The 21,023-nt window shown below is 40.8% G+C and overlaps 1 protein-coding gene across 7 annotated transcripts in view; it reads right to left on the reverse strand.

Annotated features, from left to right (window-relative positions):
- Positions 1–19,571, reverse strand: part of LOC310916712 (ras-related protein Rab-10-like) — a 44,773-nt gene extending 25,202 nt beyond the window's left edge. For 5 of the 7 annotated variants that reach the window (XM_083874468.1, XM_083874467.1, XM_083874464.1 and 2 more), the window contains exons 1-3: positions 19,223–19,415; positions 13,719–13,779; positions 10,705–10,843 (exon numbers count right to left, since the gene is read on the reverse strand). In XM_083874468.1, coding sequence (XP_083730594.1) covers positions 10,705–10,843; positions 13,719–13,779; positions 19,223–19,400 — 378 coding nt within the window. In that variant the 5' untranslated portion in view covers positions 19,401–19,415. Of the gene's footprint in view, positions 1–10,704; positions 10,844–13,718; positions 13,780–19,222 lie in introns of all 7 variants that reach the window. The other 2 variants (XM_083874463.1, XM_083874462.1) reach the window with 2 other exon arrangements.
- Positions 19,572–21,023: the final 1,452 nt, after the last annotated feature.

Here is a 21,023-nt window from a genome sequence, read left to right on the forward strand (position 1 = left end):
CACGCAGAAAATTCTGTGATGGCAATTTCCAGCACAGAGATAATTGTTAGGAGCTGGTGTTGGCACCTTCATGGCCACACCAGGACACTAGCACAATTAAAACCAGTTCAAGGTATTTGGACCATCTATGTCAACAATTTTTGGAGACCCAGATGCCATTTGTGAATAATTGAGTGATTTAGGTTGGCAAGGACTCTTAGAAATCAGCTGGTCTACTCTCCTGCTCAAAGATGGGCCAATTTCAAAATCAGGTCGAGTTGCTCAAGGCCCTCTTGAATGGAGTTTTAAGTGTCTCCTTTAAGCGATACTCTGTGGGCATCTATTTGAGTATTTGAACCACTCTATTGTGAGGAATGCTTTGCCACTGTTAGTTGGAATCTTGTTCAAAACATCCTGGAAAAAAACTGTTTTCTGCAAATAGATTTGGTACACAGCTGCTTGTAGTTATTTAATTTTCAAAGGTCAAACAGCATCAGCCTTTCAGAACAGGTGCATCCAGCAACTAAAAGCCATGTCAGCAGGAGGAGCACTTTAATACATTGGACATAACCTGCAATCCTACAAATAAAGAGTGCTTTCAGGTTCTAAAGTTATCTTCCTGCAATTATCATGCTCCTAATGAATGCATTACAAATCCAATGTCCCTAAACTGGACTTGCCAATAATGGCCTAAGATATTAATCTGTGAGTGAGTATATTTTTCTAGTAAGCTTTTAAAAAGTACAGTCATGTTACCTAGTTTCCTCTAGTTCTGAATTAAAATTTTACAGCAATACAGGAATGGCAGCATATTTGTGTCTTGTACTTCCTTGGACAATAATTCATTTTTAATAGTAAAGCTGCTGTATTCCACACATAAACTAACTGAAATATAATGAGAACATTACTGGTAATCTGATTGTAATTGCACTGACTGGCCAGTTTTTATACAATCAATGGGAGTTTTTAAGAACGCTAAATTGCATGGATTGTTATTTTCAACTGTTGCAAAAACAGCTTAGCACACTGAACAGATTGTTATATGTGTGTATTATAAAATTGGCTTTTCGCAAGATGTATGCTATATGATTAATAACATAGTAAGGATATAAAGATATAAAGTTTATTTCTGCTATTGGTAAGACTAGATATAAAGGGAGTAGTTGATGTAGCAGCTGCTTAAACTGTCTGTTTGGTTGGGATAACATCCAGTGAACATGTAAAGAAGACTCTGCTACTGATAACACCAACTATCAGCATCTACCACCCGCAGAAGGCACGGACCAAGGCCCAAGCTGGACGCGATAACAAGGACACAGCCACGAAACACGCATGCTCTAAAAAGGCAGATCCAAGGAAGGACCATGCAGGGCAGTTCCTGGAATATGGATGGAATTTCATATATCGATATAACGAGAAGGGTATTTAACGAGTGTCTCTGAGAAAGCAAGGTGTGGACTTGGCTGAATGCCGAGTCACCCGGCCGGCCGTTCTTGGTTTTTTCTTATCTCCTAATTGTCTTAATTATTTTATTAAACATATTCCTTAAAATTTACTAAAAAGTGAACCTCGTTTTTCACAATTTGGGGGCTCTTGCCGGGATATACCTCGACCCTGAAACCCCAGGAAAAGCGGAGTGAGGGAGGCGCCCCGCCTGGGTTTTTGGCGGCCCAAAACTTTGTTTTTCCTGGTGAGAATTGGGGATTGCAGGTAAACATCCAAAGAGACAAGCAAGGAGAAAGAAAAAAGCAAGTAAGGAAAAGGGAAAAGGCTCCCTAAAACTGCAGTATTTTTGCTCCATAAAAACCTCGTGCACGAAGAACCTGAGGAAGAAAATGGTTGTGAGTAATTCTCAGGGGAGCGGGTTAAAAGGGGGGTCTGCGTGGTGTGTGAATGGGACATTGGCTGGGTACTCCAGACTGGTGAAGTGAGTGTAGTGTGGCTTCTCATGCTGTTTGTTATCTCACTAGGGAAACGGCCAGCACAGAGGTGAAGCAAAAGATAAAAAGTGTGAATGTGACCCCGGGTGATTGGGACGGGATCCCAGAGGAAAGAGGGGTTGTAAAAAAACCCCGGGTGGCTGGGACGGTCCCAGGGAGGGGTTGGACCCTCAGGAAGGGAGCCGATAGTTTTCCTATACAACCCACTGGGAAAACGGGATACTGGGGGGGGGGAAACATTTGAACCCCCTGGTCTGGGACGGGGTCCCAGGAAAAGGGGCTGGAGCCCTTAAAGGAAGAGAGCAAAGGACACCTAGACTTGCTGCTGAATTAAAAGGGTTACGTAAGACCCAAGAGCATTTAGGGTTTGGCCAAATATAGGTATTTTGGGGTTTTTGCCAGATTGAGGATAGAAACACAAAAAAGCCTTGCAGGTGTAAGGTCCAAGACACCTGGGCTTTGGAAAAGGCTGCCAGGTTGAGGAATACTAAAGGCTTGAAAAGTGTGATAATCTAAGAACATCTGGGGGTTACTCAAATACCTATGAGTAAAAACTAACAATTTTTTTTAAAAAAAGGGTACCAATCTTTTTGTGTTGTCTTTGTGTAAGTGGAAGTAAGTGTAGCTGAAGAGGTGTGCTTGTTGTGGAGTTTATTTGTGTTAAAGAAGTGAATTGTTGAAACGGTTAAAATGTCTGAATGGAAAGAGGGGAACTGCAGGCCAGAGTGGAATTCTGAGGAGTTGTGCTCACAAAAAGGGGGAACTGCGAGGGAATTAATGAAGAATTCAGGTTCAAGAAGGTTGTTTGCAAGGACAGAAACGCGGGAAGCGGAATGGGAGGGGGAGGAGAAGGATTGGGGTCTCTTTGAAGCGTTGGCCCCTGTGCTGCTGCCTGCCCGCCCCTGCCCCTGCCTCTGCCCCTGCCCACAACTGGCACTGCCGCATGTGCTCCCGTTCCCCTTGGCCCCCGCGCCAGCCCTAAACCCACCGGGAGCTCAGTCTCACCCAGCCTTGGCTGCCCTGACCGCGGCCGCTCCGCCTGCCACGCCGGGGGTCCCACTGCTCCGACCACTCCACCGCCGTCCACTTTCCCCGCAGCCCTGTCCTCACCTGCTTCTGTTACAACAGAGGTGGTTCACACCCCCTCGTTCTCGGAGGACTCGGCGTGGAGTCCTGTTTTTCTCCCCTCTGCCTTAGAAGAATTAATCCATGAAACAGATTCTGTTCTTACATCTGTAATGAATGACTTTCTCTTTGAGACAAAAAGCCTAGTTAGAATCCAAAATTGTCTCGATTTGAGTTTTGAAGACAGAAAGAAGGGAGAAAACCAAACTCCGACAGAGATACATCTAAAAGAAAAACAAAGAGTTCGGTTTTCAAGGGATGAATATTTTATAAAGCCTTTAGTGACTTTAAAAATAGGTCCTAAAGAGGAAGTATTCCAATTTTTGGTTGATCTTAAAACAGAGAAAACATGTATCATTAAAAGCCCCATAGGATGTAAAGTAAGTAAAGAAATCTCAGAAATGGTGACTGCAGAAGGGAAAAAGTTTGAAGCATCCATTATAAAAAACATAGTAATTAAAAGGAGTACCAACATATGGATGGGAAATATATTATTAATGCCTGAATTGGGTCTTAATGTGTTGGGAAAAGATCTAAGAATATTATTGGGAATGAAGGCTATAGCAGAAGAATAAAGAAAGTTTGGCAAAAAAAAAAAAAAAAAAATAATAATAATAATAATAATAAAAAAAAATCCTCTTAGAAAAAGAGAGAAAATGTATTGATAGTTTGTAAGAAAATCTTAAAGAAAAGAATGGGACTTAAAAAAAAAAAAAAAAAAAAAAAGGTGTAAAATGTTTACTGACTGGGGAATAATGCATACCTGGGAAAGATTGGGAGAAGAAGAGGGCTGTCTAAAAAGAGGATTGGTGCAGTTTTGCAGATTAATGGGGAAATTCATTTTGAAGAGTTTTTATTGTTGTTGTTATTGTTGTTCTTGAGTGAATGTATGTGTAATATAGACTGCTGAAGTAAAATAGGAGTTTTTGTTTTGAAAGATGGTCTATGCAGCACATGGTGCTGTGCTGCTGAGCTGATGAGTTTTCTGTGCCTCGGGGGAAAAAAGGAGGGGGTGATGTTCGGGCTGTTGGATGGCAGAGAGGAGACCAGGCAGTGACTGGATGGAATCCTGAAGGTGGGACAGAAGCTTGGAGAGTCTTATGTTAGAGGTCTTGAAAGGTTTTTTGAGAATTTTGGAAATTCTTAGAGGTCTTAGAAGTTGTTTTTGTTTGGTTTGGTTTTTGGCTTTTTTTTTGGGAGTGCATTGAAATTGCCTAAAGAGATAGCTATAAGACATCAAATGCTGGGGGGTGACCTCAGAAATAGGAAGAAATAGTTTTAATGAAACAGGAGATTGGAGTCAAAAGAGTTGTGAGAGTTCTGGTGTTTGATAAGAAGGAATTAGAAGAAGAAGGAATTATGGATGAAATTAGATCTTTTGTTATTGGGGATTTTTTTTTAAACAAAATTTATGCTCAAATGCCATGAGTAAAATGTATGTTGGGAGTCCAGATGCAACCCAGATTGGAACCTGAAAGTAACACCCTTTGAGATAATGTTTAAATTATGAAATAAAGAGAAATTAATGTTAAGAGGGTATAGCTTTACAATTGCAAAAATGGGAGAGGAAGTTCTTTAACCCCATAGTGGGAAGATGCTTTTTCAGGTATTGCAGGCAACTGAAGCTGCGGTATGGCTGAAAAACTAAAGCTGCAAGTTTTGAATCAACGTCAGCAAAATCAAGAGACCGGTGTGAGAACCCAAGAATGAACTGTAGCATCTAAACCAGGTGATACAAAGTTGAATTTTAAACAGAGCTGAGTGGTCATGAACTGGAAAAGACTCAAGTAAATTTGGAAGTTATGGACAAAGGACTTTCTCTGTTTTACTTCTCTGCATAACACCTAAAAATCAGTCCGGTCTGTCAAATGCTACCTCTGTTTCTTCACAGCTACAAAGGAAATGGACTTTCAAGTAATTCTAGTGTGGGGAGTTGAAATTGAAATATGTAATATTGGTTTTTTTTTTGAAAGTGTTTATGTCACTCCACTGTATAATATTGCAGGTACATGAAAATCACAAGAAGAAGACGGGCTCCATATCCCTAACATTTTGGCTAATTTATTTTAGGTTTTATATCTTACAGAACAAACAATATGTTTTTGCTTCTTTTATTTTTTCTATTTTTGTGTGTGTTTAAGGTACTTCTTTCATACTAACTTAAAGGCATTTTATTACTTATTAATCTGTTTTGTTTAAAGAAGGAGGGCAGAGAAGAGCGCCTATGTGAAATACCAAGAGGATATGTTAGTGCTCACAAAATATAGGGTGAACTACTACCCGACAGAGTGGGAACTAAGGAAAGAGTTTTCAACTAAACTGGTACTGTGTCAAAGTTAATACAGGAGCTGTGATTCCTTTGTGTACACACACAACATTTGTAACCAATACAGGACATTCTTCAGTTACGCTGGCAGCGTTGTCCCCACAAAAAGGTACAGATAATTACTGATAGAAATCTAGTTCTGTCAAGTTTATTCTCAAGAGCAAATTTTTCTTCTACTATTTAGAAGTCATGAGAAGGGATATAAAGATTTGTTCTTCAAATGGGTGGATCAAAAATAATTTAAGGTACTAATTATATAACTTTATAAGGTGGAAAAACTTTGTCATTCGCCTCTTAGACAGAGGTTGAGATGTAGATATTGGTTGAGAAGTTTTTTTTGTTGTTGTTGTTGTTTGTTTGTTTTTTTTCTTTTTCTGTGGGCAGTTCTTTGTGTGTCTTTGTTAAGAAACTTTTGAAGGTGTTTTGGTTTTCTTTTTTTATATAAGAAGATGTCAGATTTTCTTGTGGAATATAAGGAGAGATAGTATGAATGACAAGATACTTGCTGCTTGGAAATATTATTGTGGTATATGCACAATTTTTCTAGTAGTTTCATTTATTTCCCTGCTTGATAAGTTACTATGAATTTTGCAGAAACTGTTTTGGAAGGTTTTTTTTCTTAGTTTTCCAGCTGGCTGCAGATAAGACCTAGCTCACAAAACTGGTGGTGTTGATTGTCAAAGGGGGTTCTTATCGAAGTTTCTAAGGAGCATCTAATCTTTCAAATCAATGCATGTCAAATTGAGTGAGTGTGTTTGCCTTAGATAGAAATAAATCTTATAGTGTATGTATCTTTCTGAGTTCTCCTAAATAGTGAAGGAAAATCTTCTAGAATAGCAAGAATTCATTGTCTTCCTGCCCTAAGAATAGGCTGAGCAGAGGATTGGCCCAACAGAAACCTTCAATATGATAAAACTCGAACATCAGAAGGGGTAAAAGAAGTTTCTGTTGTTTTTTGTTGGTTTTTTTTCTCTTCTTTCTTCTTTTCACTCTGTAGTTTAAGTTATTTTTTGTTGAGTAAATTTTTTTCTCTCTTTCAATTTCTTTTTAACCTGTCCCTCAATCCTAGTTACAGTTAAAAAGGTGGAAGCTTTCAAAAATTAAATGGTATCAGAAGTGACATGGAATAGTTGAACTAAAGATGCAGTTTTACTCGGAGTGCAGCTATGGCCAGCATAATTAATTGTCAGTTCTAAAAAGGCTTTGCAGCTGGCCTTTGGATTAAAAGACTTTACTGCCTTTTAGTGATGCATGTGTACATATATCCCAGTAAATGGGGATTACCAGTGCCTGTTGAGTGGGAAATACCTGAGGAACAGTGGAGAGAATTACGGTTTAAAAAAAAAAAAAAGGTCAAAGGCAATTTGTCTGAAAACTAACAAACAAACAAACAAAAAGAATTAACAAGGAAATAGAGGGCAAGACTGGGTTGGCCGCTGTACTTGCCACCAAGAAGATCATATACTCCTGCTGTGGGTAGCAACCCCATAGGCATGGAGGGTGGAGGTATAAGCCATACCAGACCTCTGTTATTCCTTTTTCTGTCACTTCACTCATTCTTTGTCTTTTGCCTTATAGGATATTGGCAAAATCATGCTACAGATACTACTGAAAGTTCTATATGAAAAGACACCGAGGTTCCTTTCTTATTACACATTCCCATATCGACAGTCACTGTTATAACCCATCCAAATTAGATAGTTGTATTCATAATTGGGAAAATATTAAATTGTGGAAAACTTAAGGACCAGTGGTGACTGGTTGGAAAGTAAGTGTCTATAAGAGGAAATAATGGAAGCTAGAAAACAAGAAATATGGCTCAAAGCCAAATGAATTATAAAAAGAAGAGGTGGGGTTTGTTATATGTGTGTATTATAAAATTGGCTTTTCGCAAGATGTATGCTATATGATTAATAACATAGTAAGGATATAAAGATATAAAGTTTATTTCTGCTATTGGTAAGACTAGATATAAAGGGAGTAGTTGATGTAGCAGCTGCTTAAACTGTCTGTTTGGTTGGGATAACATCCAGTGAACATGTAAAGAAGACTCTGCTACTGATAACACCAACTATCAGCATCTACCACCCGCAGAAGGCACGGACCAAGGCCCAAGCTGGACGCGATAACAAGGACACAGCCACGAAACACGCATGCTCTAAAAAGGCAGATCCAAGGAAGGACCATGCAGGGCAGTTCCTGGAATATGGATGGAATTTCATATATCGATATAACGAGAAGGGTATTTAACGAGTGTCTCTGAGAAAGCAAGGTGTGGACTTGGCTGAATGCCGAGTCACCCGGCCGGCCGTTCTTGGTTTTTTCTTATCTCCTAATTGTCTTAATTATTTTATTAAACATATTCCTTAAAATTTACTAAAAAGTGAACCTCGTTTTTCACAAGATTTTTAAAAAACTTTCTGTTTAAAATCTTTATGTGCAAAATCTGAAAAAATGAGAGCATAATGTAATAACTGAATTGCCTCAAAAATTCCTGTTTGACTGGTTCAGGTGCAAGCTTTACACCTATTAGTCTGATATTTAGTGAAGCCTGTATTCTCCCTGTTGCCCTTTTTAAAACTTGTTTATTTTTTCTACACTTGTGTATTTCAAATGCTGCTGTAGAAACAGTCACTTTGATTCTGGGCATTTGCAGGAATTAAATACTGGTTTGCATTCACAGACCAAAGCAAATGCAAGGAATGTCACCAACCTCCAGGAAGTAATTAATTTTCACGAAATGCCCTGTGTTTTAACAGTTATTGCTTAAAAACATTTCTTTTGCAATGAATGGCCCCATATATTTTCACCAAGACACTTCAGAAACTGATATCCCACTAGGACTAAATTAAATTTTTTATTACTATCTAGCTCTATTACAACACAAATTGCTAGTTTTGAGATTGGTACAATCAATCATGCAATTTACATTCCCAGAAATTGTTTTAGATTGAGTATTTTTCCATTTTTTAAACTTTAAACTAACAAAAGTACCTTCAGGGGTTAAGAATAAACAGTCTAAGTAGTAATACCTTGAGTACATTTACACAAAAGCATTGAAAGTGTCACAAACAGAGAGCAGGCTTGTGCAGGTGTCATTTCCTGATTGACTAAAGCAGATGTAAACCTGCATGGTGGCCACAGGAGCGAGTCCCATCCCTCTCTCCACCCCAGCCATACAGCCCTGATACTTTCTTGCTGTTGAAGGCTGTGCATTGTAGCCCACTGAATCAATTGCCCTGTTGATCTAACTGAAGATGACAGAACAAAATTACTCCTTTGGAGCCAGTGTGAAGCCAGAGCAATATTTAATATTGAAATATAAATAGATAGGTAGGTAGATAGATTAATAGATATAAATGGATATATGCAAATAATCCACATTTTCCATTTAATCTACAGTTTCAGTAAACCTGCTATCAAACTGTTTGTGGAGCTAAATCTTTGTTAACCATGAAACTGTACAACCAGTGGCATATCTAGCTGGGACTCCTGTTTGGCCAGCAGAAGAAAGGCATATGCTTTTCTTAACAAAATAATAAAACAGATGTGTTAATTTAAAGTGTGTAAGCCAGTAAGAATATCCTGCCATTGAATCTCCTTTATACACATTACTGAAGTAATGTGCTACTCTGTTGCCACTAAGACTTTTAAGACGGCTCTAAGGTCAAGAACAATGATGTGCTAGGTCACCAGAGCAATGTTTTTAAAAATGAGATAATGTGAATATAATGTTTTCCTAAGAGTACAAGATATCCCATGTATATTATTGGATATATGATCATGTGTAGTTTATTAATTCAGCTGTATACTGAAGCTGTGAAGAGAGAAAAACAATGCATTTGATGATTTTATTTCAAGCCCCCTTTCCCAAGATGAACTCTCCCATCCATCCACACCAAATCACAAAGGGTATTTAAAAACCTGCCTGAAACTTTACTTGATTTTGATCAATGGAGAGCATTACCTTGCTTGTGTTCTTACAGTAACTTCCACAAGGAGACTGACTACAAACTGCTGTGCCACTGCTGAGGGGCAATATCACTGCTCCCTATAGCCTCCTCAGGAGGCAAAGTAGAAAGAACGATACTGATCTTCTTTCCCTGGTATCAAAAGACAGGACACATGCAAATGGCTCAAATTGTGCCAGGGATATTCAGACTGGACATTGGGAATTATTTCTTTACTGAGCCAGTGGTCAAACACTGTAACAGGCTTCCTAGGGCATGGTCAATTCCCCCAGCCAAATTAAGAGGCATCTGGACAATGCTCTTAATAACAAAATTAAATTTTGGTCAGTGCTTAAGTGGTCAGGCAGCTGGACTAGACGATCATTTAAGGTCCCTTACAGCTGAACTACTCTATTCTATTCTATTCTATTCTATTCTATTCTATTCTATTCTAAACTTCCCTGACTCTAGCTAATAGAGAACAGATCAAGAGAGACCTACCAAAAAAGACTTGGAATGTAGGATTACAGTCAGCTGAATGATCTAAGGGCTTGCCCACTCCTCCCTCCCTTCACATTGTTTCCAGACATTTTTCTTCTGGCCTTCCTACTCCTCCTACCTGTTTACCTTACTCCAGCTCCAATAAGTGTCAGACCTTTCCATGAGCCTCTCAAACTCACTCATAGGGCAGAAAAACCACTTAACTTCTTTCACTGTGTTAGTTTTCTACCACATAGGAAGTCAAGGTGAAGCACAGAGGGCTATGACAAGCTCCAGTAGGAACACATACCCTGTCTGGCAGCCATGTGCTATTGAATCACTTCCTATGTCACAAGAAAGAACGTATTTCTGGCTACAGCACCACGAGCAGCTGAGTTAACCAAACAGCCTCCCACCCCACTTCCTCTTGAAATCATCCTCTCAAGGAATACCCAGCAAGGACAAAGAGGATATGTAATTCCTTTGATCTTGGGATGAGGTAATTACACTGAAGTAATGAAATTAGGAAAGGGAAATCACTGGCTGTGATATGGAATTTTGATACGGAATCTAATTAAAATCCCAGGATGAGCTCATGCAGACTGATCTATGCATAGCCACACCAATGACAAAAGCACCATAACTCAGCATGCACAAAGAGGGATTGGAAGCTATGTTTTAGAAGTACTTTAGAAAACATTCCTCCATCAACATGGGCTTGTCTAAATAGAAACCATGTTCCAGTTTCAGAGGACAGTAATTCTACTATCATACTGTGTGCTGCGTTAAATGCAAGAAATTCTGGTTAGAAACATATAGGAACAAGAATACAGCTCATGCAGTCATTTAAAACGACACATTAATTACCTTCATTAAGTGACCAACCATTGACAGATATATTTACCTCATATATGTCGCTCATCCAGACTGTTATACTTTGAAAACTCTTGAGATTTGTTATGTCGTACACGAGAACAAAGCCTTGTGCACCACGGAAATAGCTGGTACTAAGTGTATGGAACCGTTCCTGGCCAGCAGTATCCCTGAAGGAAATTGTAACAAAGTACACACACAAAACAAACAAACAAACAAGAGATGATCAAACAGACAGAATCCCCAAAAAACATTACTTTACTTTACTTTACTTTAAGAAGTATTGTCCAAATTTTAAATTACATACTCTAAAACGAAGAGAACAAAAATAATCACAGATGAGAGAAAATCTGAATGCCAGATATAGTAATAAAAGAAATACAGTGGAAATTTATTCTGAATAATACAGCCTACTAGGGAAGCCAAGCCAGTGGCTGAAATCTGAGACTAATATCAAACCCACCATTTCTTCTTTATATAAATAACTCAGGTGAGAAAACAACTCAGATGTCAGACGACATCCCCATATTCTGACAACTTCTTTGTAAACTGTGATGCAAAGAGCAACCTGGTTTAGATGGAAGAAGAGGTTTTGGGAACAAGCCATAAAATACCCGGACGCAGGGTTCTTACACATAAGGACAAAACTTGAGGAAACAAACACAAGTGGGATCCCTCAATCTGCTTCAGGAGATGTGGGCTACAAAGTACCACACCTGAAATGTTTGTACACTAATACACCAAGCAAGAGGAACAAATGAGACAAGCTTCAAGCTTTCTCCCAGTCCCAGAGACTTGACATTCCTGGCGTAAGTGAAACCTGATGGGAAATAAAATGAATAAGGAAGATGCATGCCCAGTGGAAGTAAAGTTATGTGACATGGAAAGAACACTGAGATTCTGTTCACCACTGCAGGGAGAAAATCTGTGTGGTCAAAGCTACAATGAGCTGGCAGAAACATGAGAGAGAATAAAAAGTTTTTTTCAAATATATGAATGGCAAAAGGCAGTGTAGAAATAACATCAGCCTGTTACAGGATGAGGATGATCACCTCACCAAAAGGGACATGGACAAGACAGTTTAATGAATTCTTTGTCTTCAACAGAGATGACATAACAAGGGGGTCTCAGTGCTCAGAGCTGGAGGACCATGACTGTGTGAATGATCAGCTCCCAGGCAACCCTGAAATTGTGTGGGATCTGCTTCTCCAGCTGGATCCCTACAAATCCATGAGGCCTGATGGGATTAATCTGACAATGCTCAAAAAGCTGGTTGATGTCATCACAAAGCCTCTCTCCGTTTTTGAGGAGTCTTGGGAGTCCAGAGAGGTCCCAGCTGACTGGAAGCTGGGTAGAGCTGTCAGTTTTCAAGAAGGGAAAGACCCTGGAAACTACAGGCCTGTCAGTCTCACTTCAGTGTCCAGTAAAATAATGAAAAATACTATTCTGGGAGATGTATCTGGAGGACAATACAGTCATTGGTCACAGCCATCACAGCAGGCCAAAATTCTGCTTGTTGAACCTGATTTCCTTCTATAAAATTGTAATCCACTTAGTTGATCTAGGAAAGTCAATAGATAGCATCTCATTGAACTTCAGCAAACCTTTCGGTACTGTCTCTCTCAGTAGCTTCCAGACCAAATGTCCAGCACACAGCTGGATAACCATGCTGAATGATGGGTGAGCAACTGGCTCACAGGTTGGGCACAAAGGGTGAATGGGGTGACATCAGGCTGGGGTCTGGGCACTAGTGGGGTTCTGCAGGGCTCCATCCTCAGCCCAGTTCTCTTCAACATTTCCATTAACCACTGGGATGCAGGATTCAATGGATACTAAATGAGCTTGCCGATGACACTAAATTAGGAAGAGCTGCCTTGAGGGCAGAGAGGCCCTTGCAGAGAGACCTCGACAAATTAGAGGACTGGGCAATCACCAACTGCATGAAGTTTAACAAGGACAAGTGCTGGATTCTGCACCTGGGACAGGGCAATCCTGGTTGTGTGGGAATGAGGGAATGAGATGCTGGAAGGCAGGGCTGCAGAAAGGGACCCGGTGGTCCTGGGTGGTGGAAAGTTGAGCATGAGCCAGCAGTGCCCTGGCAGCCAGGAGGGACACTCATGTCCTGGGGTTCATCAGGCACAACATCACCAGCCAGGGAAAGAGAGGGGATTGTCCTGCTCTGCTCTGCACTGGGGCAGCCTCATCTCGAGTGTTGGGGGAGGTTTTGGGTGCCACAATAGATAAAAAGACGTTAAGCTCTTAGAGAGCATCCAAAGGAGGGCCATGAGAATAGGGGAAGCCATACAAGGAGTGGCTGAGGTCACTTGGTTTGTTCAGCCTGGAGGAGATTGAGGGGAAACCTCATTGCAGTTACAACTTCCTCATGAGGAGAAGCAGAGGGACAGACACTGATCTCTTCACTGTCATGACCAGTGACAGGAGTTGAGGACGTAGCCTGAAGCTGAGTCAGGGGCAGGTGGCTGGCTATCAGGAAAAGGTTTTTCACCGAGGGGGTGTTTGGGCACTGGAACAGCTTCCCAGGAAGTGGTCACAGCATTGAGCCTGACAGAGCTCAAGCAGCATTTGGACAATGTCCTCAGGTACATGGTGTGACTCTTGGTAGAAAACTTTTAGAAAAACTTCTAAACCAAAAAAACAATGTACACTCCCAAAGATTCATCCTATCAAAAGTCATTTCTCTTGGTGATCCTTCTGAACAAACATTTGATGGGTAATGAAATGTAACATCTTCTTGCTTTATCACTTTCCTCAATGTTTCTATACAATTAAATATACTTCATAAGGATCATAGATCTGCAATTGTTTGTATGGTGCAAGTTTTATTGCTAACGCAACCCAGTGACAACCCTCTTTTCAACTTACATTAGTCGCTGCAAAAAAAACACTCTCCTATGCTAAATTCAAATTTTAAAATTATCTAGTAGAAGCACCTGCACATTATGAAGACTATTAAAAGCAGATGAGATTTTTCTTGTCATAATGCAATTTAGTTGGCTTTCTTCTGTGATAATTATTAAAACTTACCATATTTGAAGTTTCACTCTTGTATCATTAAACATTACTGGCTTTACTTTAAAATCAATGCCTAGAAGAAAAAAGGAAAATCTGTAACATTTCTCATAATAACATGGATTCCATTTGAAGATTGTTTCTCAGCTCTAGTTATCGCGCAATTTCAAACAGAAAGTGAAAAGGAGCAATACCATAGAAAGAATAACTAGCCAACCATATATATTCAAAATGGAAGCTGTAAAAGGAAATTATTCACTGCTGAGTGCCAATATACATTGCACAAATACAATGCAAAGCAATGCCAATACCAAGCAAAGAAGGGGCAGGTGAAGGCACAGGTGAAGATATTCTGAACTACAAGGAAGCATTAGCATGGATTGGTAGGGGAGGTGACAGCAGCGCCATGGCCTATGACAACAGCACATCGTGCAAACACAGGGGTGATTTTCAAGAGCATGGCAGCTGTGAATGAGAAGGTACAAATGCTTACAAAGCTGTCACATGTGCAACACAATCTTTCTGTCCTTATTTCCTAAATAAAGTATCCAGGGTTACATGAGCAGAAATAGGAACTGACTGTAAGCATTAAGTGCAAAGACAAACATACATGGGATTTAATTCGAAATAAAGAAGATTGGCTCTATAGCCTGAATCAGATCCAGAAAGGCAATGCTAAAAGCAAGTATTAACACTTACAATCAATGCAGAATGTTTCCTCTACATACACTACAGATCCTTTCTCCAAGATATTTTCCTTATGATTTATAGTGTTTTCCTTTATTAAATTGTCAAATTAGTACTCCAGATGTGTTGGATGATACCTAGATTTATGAGCTGTTGAAGTTCAAGTTCTAAAATAAAAATCTGTCAGCTATCAGCTGCTATCTTAGAGTGACATATTTTTGCAGAGTAAAGCACTGTTTCCCCTATTACTTCACTGCTGAAGTTTGAAATACTACGTGACAATTTCCATGATTGCCTTTTTTTCCTCATTGAAAAACAATTCGGTTCTTTTTGTCAATTATAGTAAATGAAGTTAAGGTAACATTGTGACAACCTGACCATACTGTATGGGCAAAATTCCATAAGATCAAATATAGCTACTTAAAATGGCACTGTCTTCTCACTGTAGTAATGTCATTTGAAGGAACCAGATAGATTGAAAAATCACAAAAATTTTAAGTTAATACCACTGTACTGATTTCCATAAGAATGTGCAAGCCAAATTACTTTATCAAAGGAAAGCACCCATGGCAGCAAACCAAAAATGTAGAGGAAATGCTCCCTTCCTTTGTACTGACAGATGTATTGTGCACAAAATTTTGACAAGTACACTCCCACATGCATGCACTCACATGCACTTTCAATGCTATTAATATTTTTCGTGTGTATGTGGTAAGGGAGTTGAGGTGGATTTAAAAAATTATTATGATATTCATGTCCTTCACTTGATGAATTTTCATTGAAGCTTCAATGAAAAGGAAAGATGAAATAATATAATTGGTATCTGTAATTAATATTACACAAAGCTTCCTTGATGGAATTAATAATGTAAGGAAATGTAATTTAAGTAAAATTTGCTCATGTAAGGTGAAACTCCAAGGTGATGGAAAACATTTGTTCTGAAATTCACATGATTTTGTTAAATTATCTGTATAATTTTCTAGAATTGATGTTGGAGCAGTTGAGAGGGACAGAGTATACACTGGGAGGCTGGAACATCACTTACAAATGGTGCATTGGGAACACAGCAAAAGATTATATTCCAGACAGGGATTCCCAGAACTGTAGGGGAAAGTTCTTAGTTGACATACATTTTAATAATAAATTGCTATAAGCTTTAAAAAAAATAATTGTAAAAAGGGAAGCAGAGTGCTGAATCAGACTAAAACTTAATCTAAATTAAAATCAGGCATATTGACTTCTTAAGTCAACTTCAAAATTTATTGACCTAAAAGGTCAATGAATGTTAGTGAAAAACAAAAGTCAATATGTTCTGCATGCATGAATTGTTCATGTCTTTATATGAAATTTCCAGCAAACTTAGCAAATCGGAAAGACAGAAAAGAAAAATGAGATACACAAGGCCAAAGACAGCTCACGGATTTCAGATGCTTTTAGGCCTACCTGGTTTATAACATGATCAACATAACAAAGCAAGCATTGATTATAGCTCTTGAGATAAATGTTATTGGAATGCAACAGCATGTACTTGCTTCTTTGAGGCTGTCAAATAAAACCAAGAAGGGGGATGCTGGGTGCAAGTTCAAATTCTGGTTGTTATTTCCAACTTTTATAGCCATGAAAAGTTATTTTCTTTATATTTCAAAGAGTAAATAATCCCCATATTAGGACTGAGGCACCTGAAAGACAACTATGTCTAAAAACCATAAAAAATAGTCGGCCACACGGTAATTCAGCTGTGAAATGCCCCTGCCTTCCCTCCTTTTGGCCATCTGCAGAAAGAGGTCTTTTTCACCTCTTCAAAAAGGTCTTTTGCAGCTGGCCTGGAAAATTACAGCACACTTTCCACCCAAACAGAGCTGGTGGGCTCCTGACAGAAAATGCTCAAAACCATATGTCTTATCCAGAGAAAATGCAAGTTTGAGTAGCTTAGTAGGATGCAACAGTGAAAGCATGGACAGAGGGTGGGGAACGCCCCTGTGCAGGGAGCATTCAACAGCCCACTGCCTGTTACACAGCATCTTCACCTCCACGAACAGGGAAGCAGCTCCCAGCAGCTCCTGTGCCCAAACTGGGCAAGTGCCCGTGAGTTTGCACTGTTACTCCTCACCCATACTTAGCTGCTCCCAGCTGCTAGTGCATTACTTGCATCAGATTCCTTTCTGGACGTGTCAAGAAATGTCTGAAGCAGAGAGGTGTCTGAGCAGTCACAAGTACTGAAAATTCCTGGTTTGCTGAGAAAAGCAACTCACGGGATAAGACAGTTTGTTAGGAAAACAAGAGTGACAAAAAAAATCCAGTCTTGTTAAAAAATCAAAAAATTAAGACGTGGATTGCTACCTGTGTTCTTAACACAGGACACATTTACCATCAATATGGTTAATTTTTCTTGATTACTTTATTCCCTTCTAAGGCAAATATCAGGGAATCTCCATAGACTTTTTAATCCTAATGCTGAAGTTGTACCACTTTCAACTATGACAGATTTGGGAGGACTCACAGCTCTGCAGAAATGTTTCTCAACAAAAACACATGGGCTGAAGGACCACAGTGACCGTAATAAAGCAAAATAACCACAGAGCCTGTGAGATCACAATTCTGTTCACTGGTATACAAGAAGGGTTTTTGTTCATAAAACTTCTCTATGACTTTATACATTGACATTGCTCAAACAAAAGCATTTATTCTTTATAATCTAATACATAATACAATGCATCCACCTTATGATGCATATAAGTTTAATTAGAAAACTGTAACTGCTTATCATTTATCCAAACTATGTAATTGAAGAGGAGGAAGGGTACCCAGCCTCGAGTGTTTAAGTGTTGCATTAAAAGCTTTCAATGAAAATTTACTGTGGATGTATTTTTTTCATTTTCTCATAAAATACATAATTTTAGAGAAGCTCACCACTACTACTAGAGCCTACTACAAAATGCTTGCTAGGTTTTTTACCTCCACAATAACGCTAGGATTTCTCCTAGTAACACAAATCTGTGATTCATGATGACATTTAAATGAGACTTTCAACAACCTTTTAACTTCTGTGCCTATGACCCTCTGCACCAAGGAAGGTGATGGCATATGATTTTGTCAGGGAAATCAGGAAGTTGCAAGACTGCACAGTCGGGATAATCTTAGTCCATAAACTGTCATAAAAACTATTATTTTCACTATTCTTTAAATTAGTTCAAGTCACAACTTGGGAAATATATTCTTGATATCATCACCATATAAAAGTTTTTTGAGTCTGCACTGGACTGAATCAGGAGTAAAAGAAATTATGTCTCAAAATAATTTGACCTCATGATCAGGAATCTCAATGCAAAGCACATCAGCAAAGCTGTTACTTATTTTTATAGCCATTCTTTGGGCTTTCTTACTAAACCTGGCAAGAAGTGGCCTATTATTAGGGTCAATTTCCTGACTTTACTGTTAGTTGTGTTCCTCCCTCTTCATCTGTGCTGGTTTCAAAAACTGCTTTGTAAGAAAGGGTAGGAAAACAAAAAGTGGTTAAAGTTCAGCCATTCTTACTGTGGGCAGATCAAGTCATCTCGTGTACATTAAGTATTCTCTGGACAACTACTGACACAGCTACTGTCTGGTATTTAATTCTGTTTTGCCAGCTCCTCCCAGATTGAAAGATGTGTAAATACACCATGCATATTCCAAAAGCAGAAATACACAATTTCCTGGCATAATTTAATTTTCTCTTCAAAATCAAATCAAATCAAAGAAAAAAATATTCTTCCACGTGAACTCTTAAAAATTAAAATTTCCCAACAAGAATTTGGGAAAATGTCCACAGTAAATCAAACCACTACACTCACATAACACATTTTCAAGCTGGAGACAAGGTGTTCAGCATGTGGACACTCATCCTGCCATTCCCCATGGCTCTGTGGGCTTGAGAATGCCCAGGCAGTGGGGAGTTCCCCACCACCTGCCCGCTTGCAGTGTGTGGTGCCAGCACAGAACTGACATGCTCTGCCCGGGTTAATTATTTCCATCACAGCAACAGCTCTGCTTTAATCATCACACACACCACTAACTCCGGTAGAAGGTATCTTTATACCATTAAAACTATAAACACAAAGTTAAAGCCCTTTCTTAGCCTGAAATACTGATGAATTGGGCTTTTTACTGACATCTGACAACTCTATGAGGCTGGTACCTGACAGGAGGCTGTAGCCAGGAGGCCTCTTCTCTCAGTCAACAAGCGACAGGACCAGAGAAATCAGCCTCAAGTTGCGCCAAGGGAGGTTTAGGTTGGACATTAGAAAGAATTTCTTCCCAGAAAGCATGATTAGCATGAGCTAAGGTCGGCATGGGCTGCCCAGGGAGGCGGTGGAGTCACCCTGGCGGTGTTTAAGGCCAGACCGGGCACCCAGTGAATGAATGGTCCATTCCACAGGGCAGGGTTTGCCCACAGGCTGGACTGATGATCTCAGGGGTCATTTCCAGCCTCGCTGATCTGGGGCTCTGTGTTGTTTCCTCTGCACCTGCACCGATGTACAGCAGCAGGGCCTCAGTGGGCAGTAAGAAACCGTGACAAACGAGTCTTCACAAGATTACACAGGAGAAGGTTCCCACAGCCCGGGCAGTGTCACAAGCCGGCCCGCTGCAGCGCTCTGGAGCCAGCGGGACTTGTGTCCCGACAGCCCGGCAAAGTTTGAGCTGCTGCTGGCGGCTGCACACAGGCACAGCCCAGCGCAGGGAGGTCTGACATCCCCCGGCCCGGCAGTGACAGCCCGGTCTGAGCCGCAGGCCGGGCAGGCGGGCGGGGGGCGGCGGCGGGGCGGGCGGGGCGCACGGAGCCGGCGGGCACTCACCGATCGTGGCCATGTACGAAGCGGCGGGAGGCGAGCCGGGCTCCGTGTACCTGCGCACGATGGAGGTCTTCCCCACGCAGGACTCTCCGGCCATCACGATTTTCACCAGCAGCGGCCGCGGCTCCGCTGCGCCGCCCGGCCCCGGCCCCATTGCCGGCCCCGGCCCCAGCCCCGCCATGGCGGGCACCGAGCGCGGGCCGGGCCGGGCCGGGCCGGGCTGGGGGGGCGGGAGCGGGCCCGGAGCCGCCTCAGCCCCGCCCCGAGCCCGCCGGGGGCACTGTGCGGAGACACGCTGCTTTTCTCGACAAGTTTCATCACCGGGGAGGAAGCGGGGAAATTTCACAACACCCGTGACGCTTCCCCAGTGAAGTACAGAAATGAACAGTCTGGTTTCGCTTTGTTCCCCAGCGTTAAGGCAGAGGAAACGGGTTTGTTTCCTGACAGTCAAAGTGACCTGTGACACAAAGATAAAGAAACCTCAAACCAAAAGCACCTGTATCTCAGTGTAGGCTTGCTGGATGTGTGTCTAGATGTTTTTACCAGAATCCCACATTGCCCAGGTTATAAGGCCCAGCGTGCACATGGAACTCATATTCAGTGTCATGAGTTTAGGAACAGGATATATTTGAATGAAAACTGCTAACGTACATTTGCAAATATTTGTGTCTTATCTAGGCCTGCAGTGACTTCCCATGGGATTTGACATTGTCACCTGAAACCCTCCAAGCAACAACTCGATGAGTTATGTGTCAGAGCTTTGCGTGGAGGACAATTTATGACGCACTGAGCTCCACCTCGGATGATTCAGAATGGCAGGATCAGGACCATCGAGGCTGGAATACCCCTTTGGGATCATCCAGTCCCATTATCAACCCAGCACTGCCACTGTAACCTCTAAACCACTAAACTGTATGGCCAGCACCAGATCCAGAGGCCTCATAAACACCTCCAGGGACACTGACTGCACAAATGTCCTGTTACCAAAGGCCAAGGCTTGTGAGCTCTTCACCCCTCATGGCAACCACACCTCAGCTTGCCAGTATTGGACTTGGAGACCTTTAGGACTTTGTGGTAGAAAATCTCCAAAGGATGTCATCAACCTGTTTCTCAGCCACTGCAATTTCCTTTCATTGCTGGAAAAAAATGAGAATTTCTGCTGAGAAGTAATGAGTAGGAAATAACAGATGAAATGAACTGCTGAGTTTGGTGGGCTTTTTAGGAACGACGTTTGAGATGTGACTCTGTTAAAGATGCTAGAAAAGAAAGCATCACTTAAAGTGTTTCCATTAGGAGCAGAGTAAAGTTGTGTATTGATGAGTCTGAATACATTCCTGAGCGACTGTTGGTGGAAAAAGCTGAGCCCACAGGACACATCACCTCATGAAGGTGTTCTGGGAGCCTGGCCCGTACAATAAAGCAGCAGGCATGTGGCTTGCTTAGTTCAATAAAGTAAAGGCTAAGAGGAAATACGGCTACTCTTTTCCAGGGATTCAACTAAAAAGAGGCAAAAAAAGCTGCATAAAATAATAATATAGTGAATAGATAGATATACACTGATCATGAATATGGCTAAGCCAAAATTTGTGAGGGTTCTAATGATATTTCAGAAAATTCTTGCAATTGAGGCAATTGGGAGAAAATTCTTCATAAAAGCAACATGAGAAGAATGTGTTAGGGGGGCTGTAACTGCCTGCAATAGGGAAAGACTGGATTTCATAAACCAGAACACTTCCTATGAGAAAGATCCCCTGCTATCTCAGCAGTCCCATGAAGTTCTGCTTCCCCATGCAGAAATTTGAAC

This window comes from Zosterops lateralis (assembly GCF_965231275.1).
Source record: "Zosterops lateralis genome assembly, chromosome: 1".
NCBI lineage: Eukaryota > Metazoa > Chordata > Aves > Passeriformes > Zosteropidae > Zosterops > Zosterops lateralis.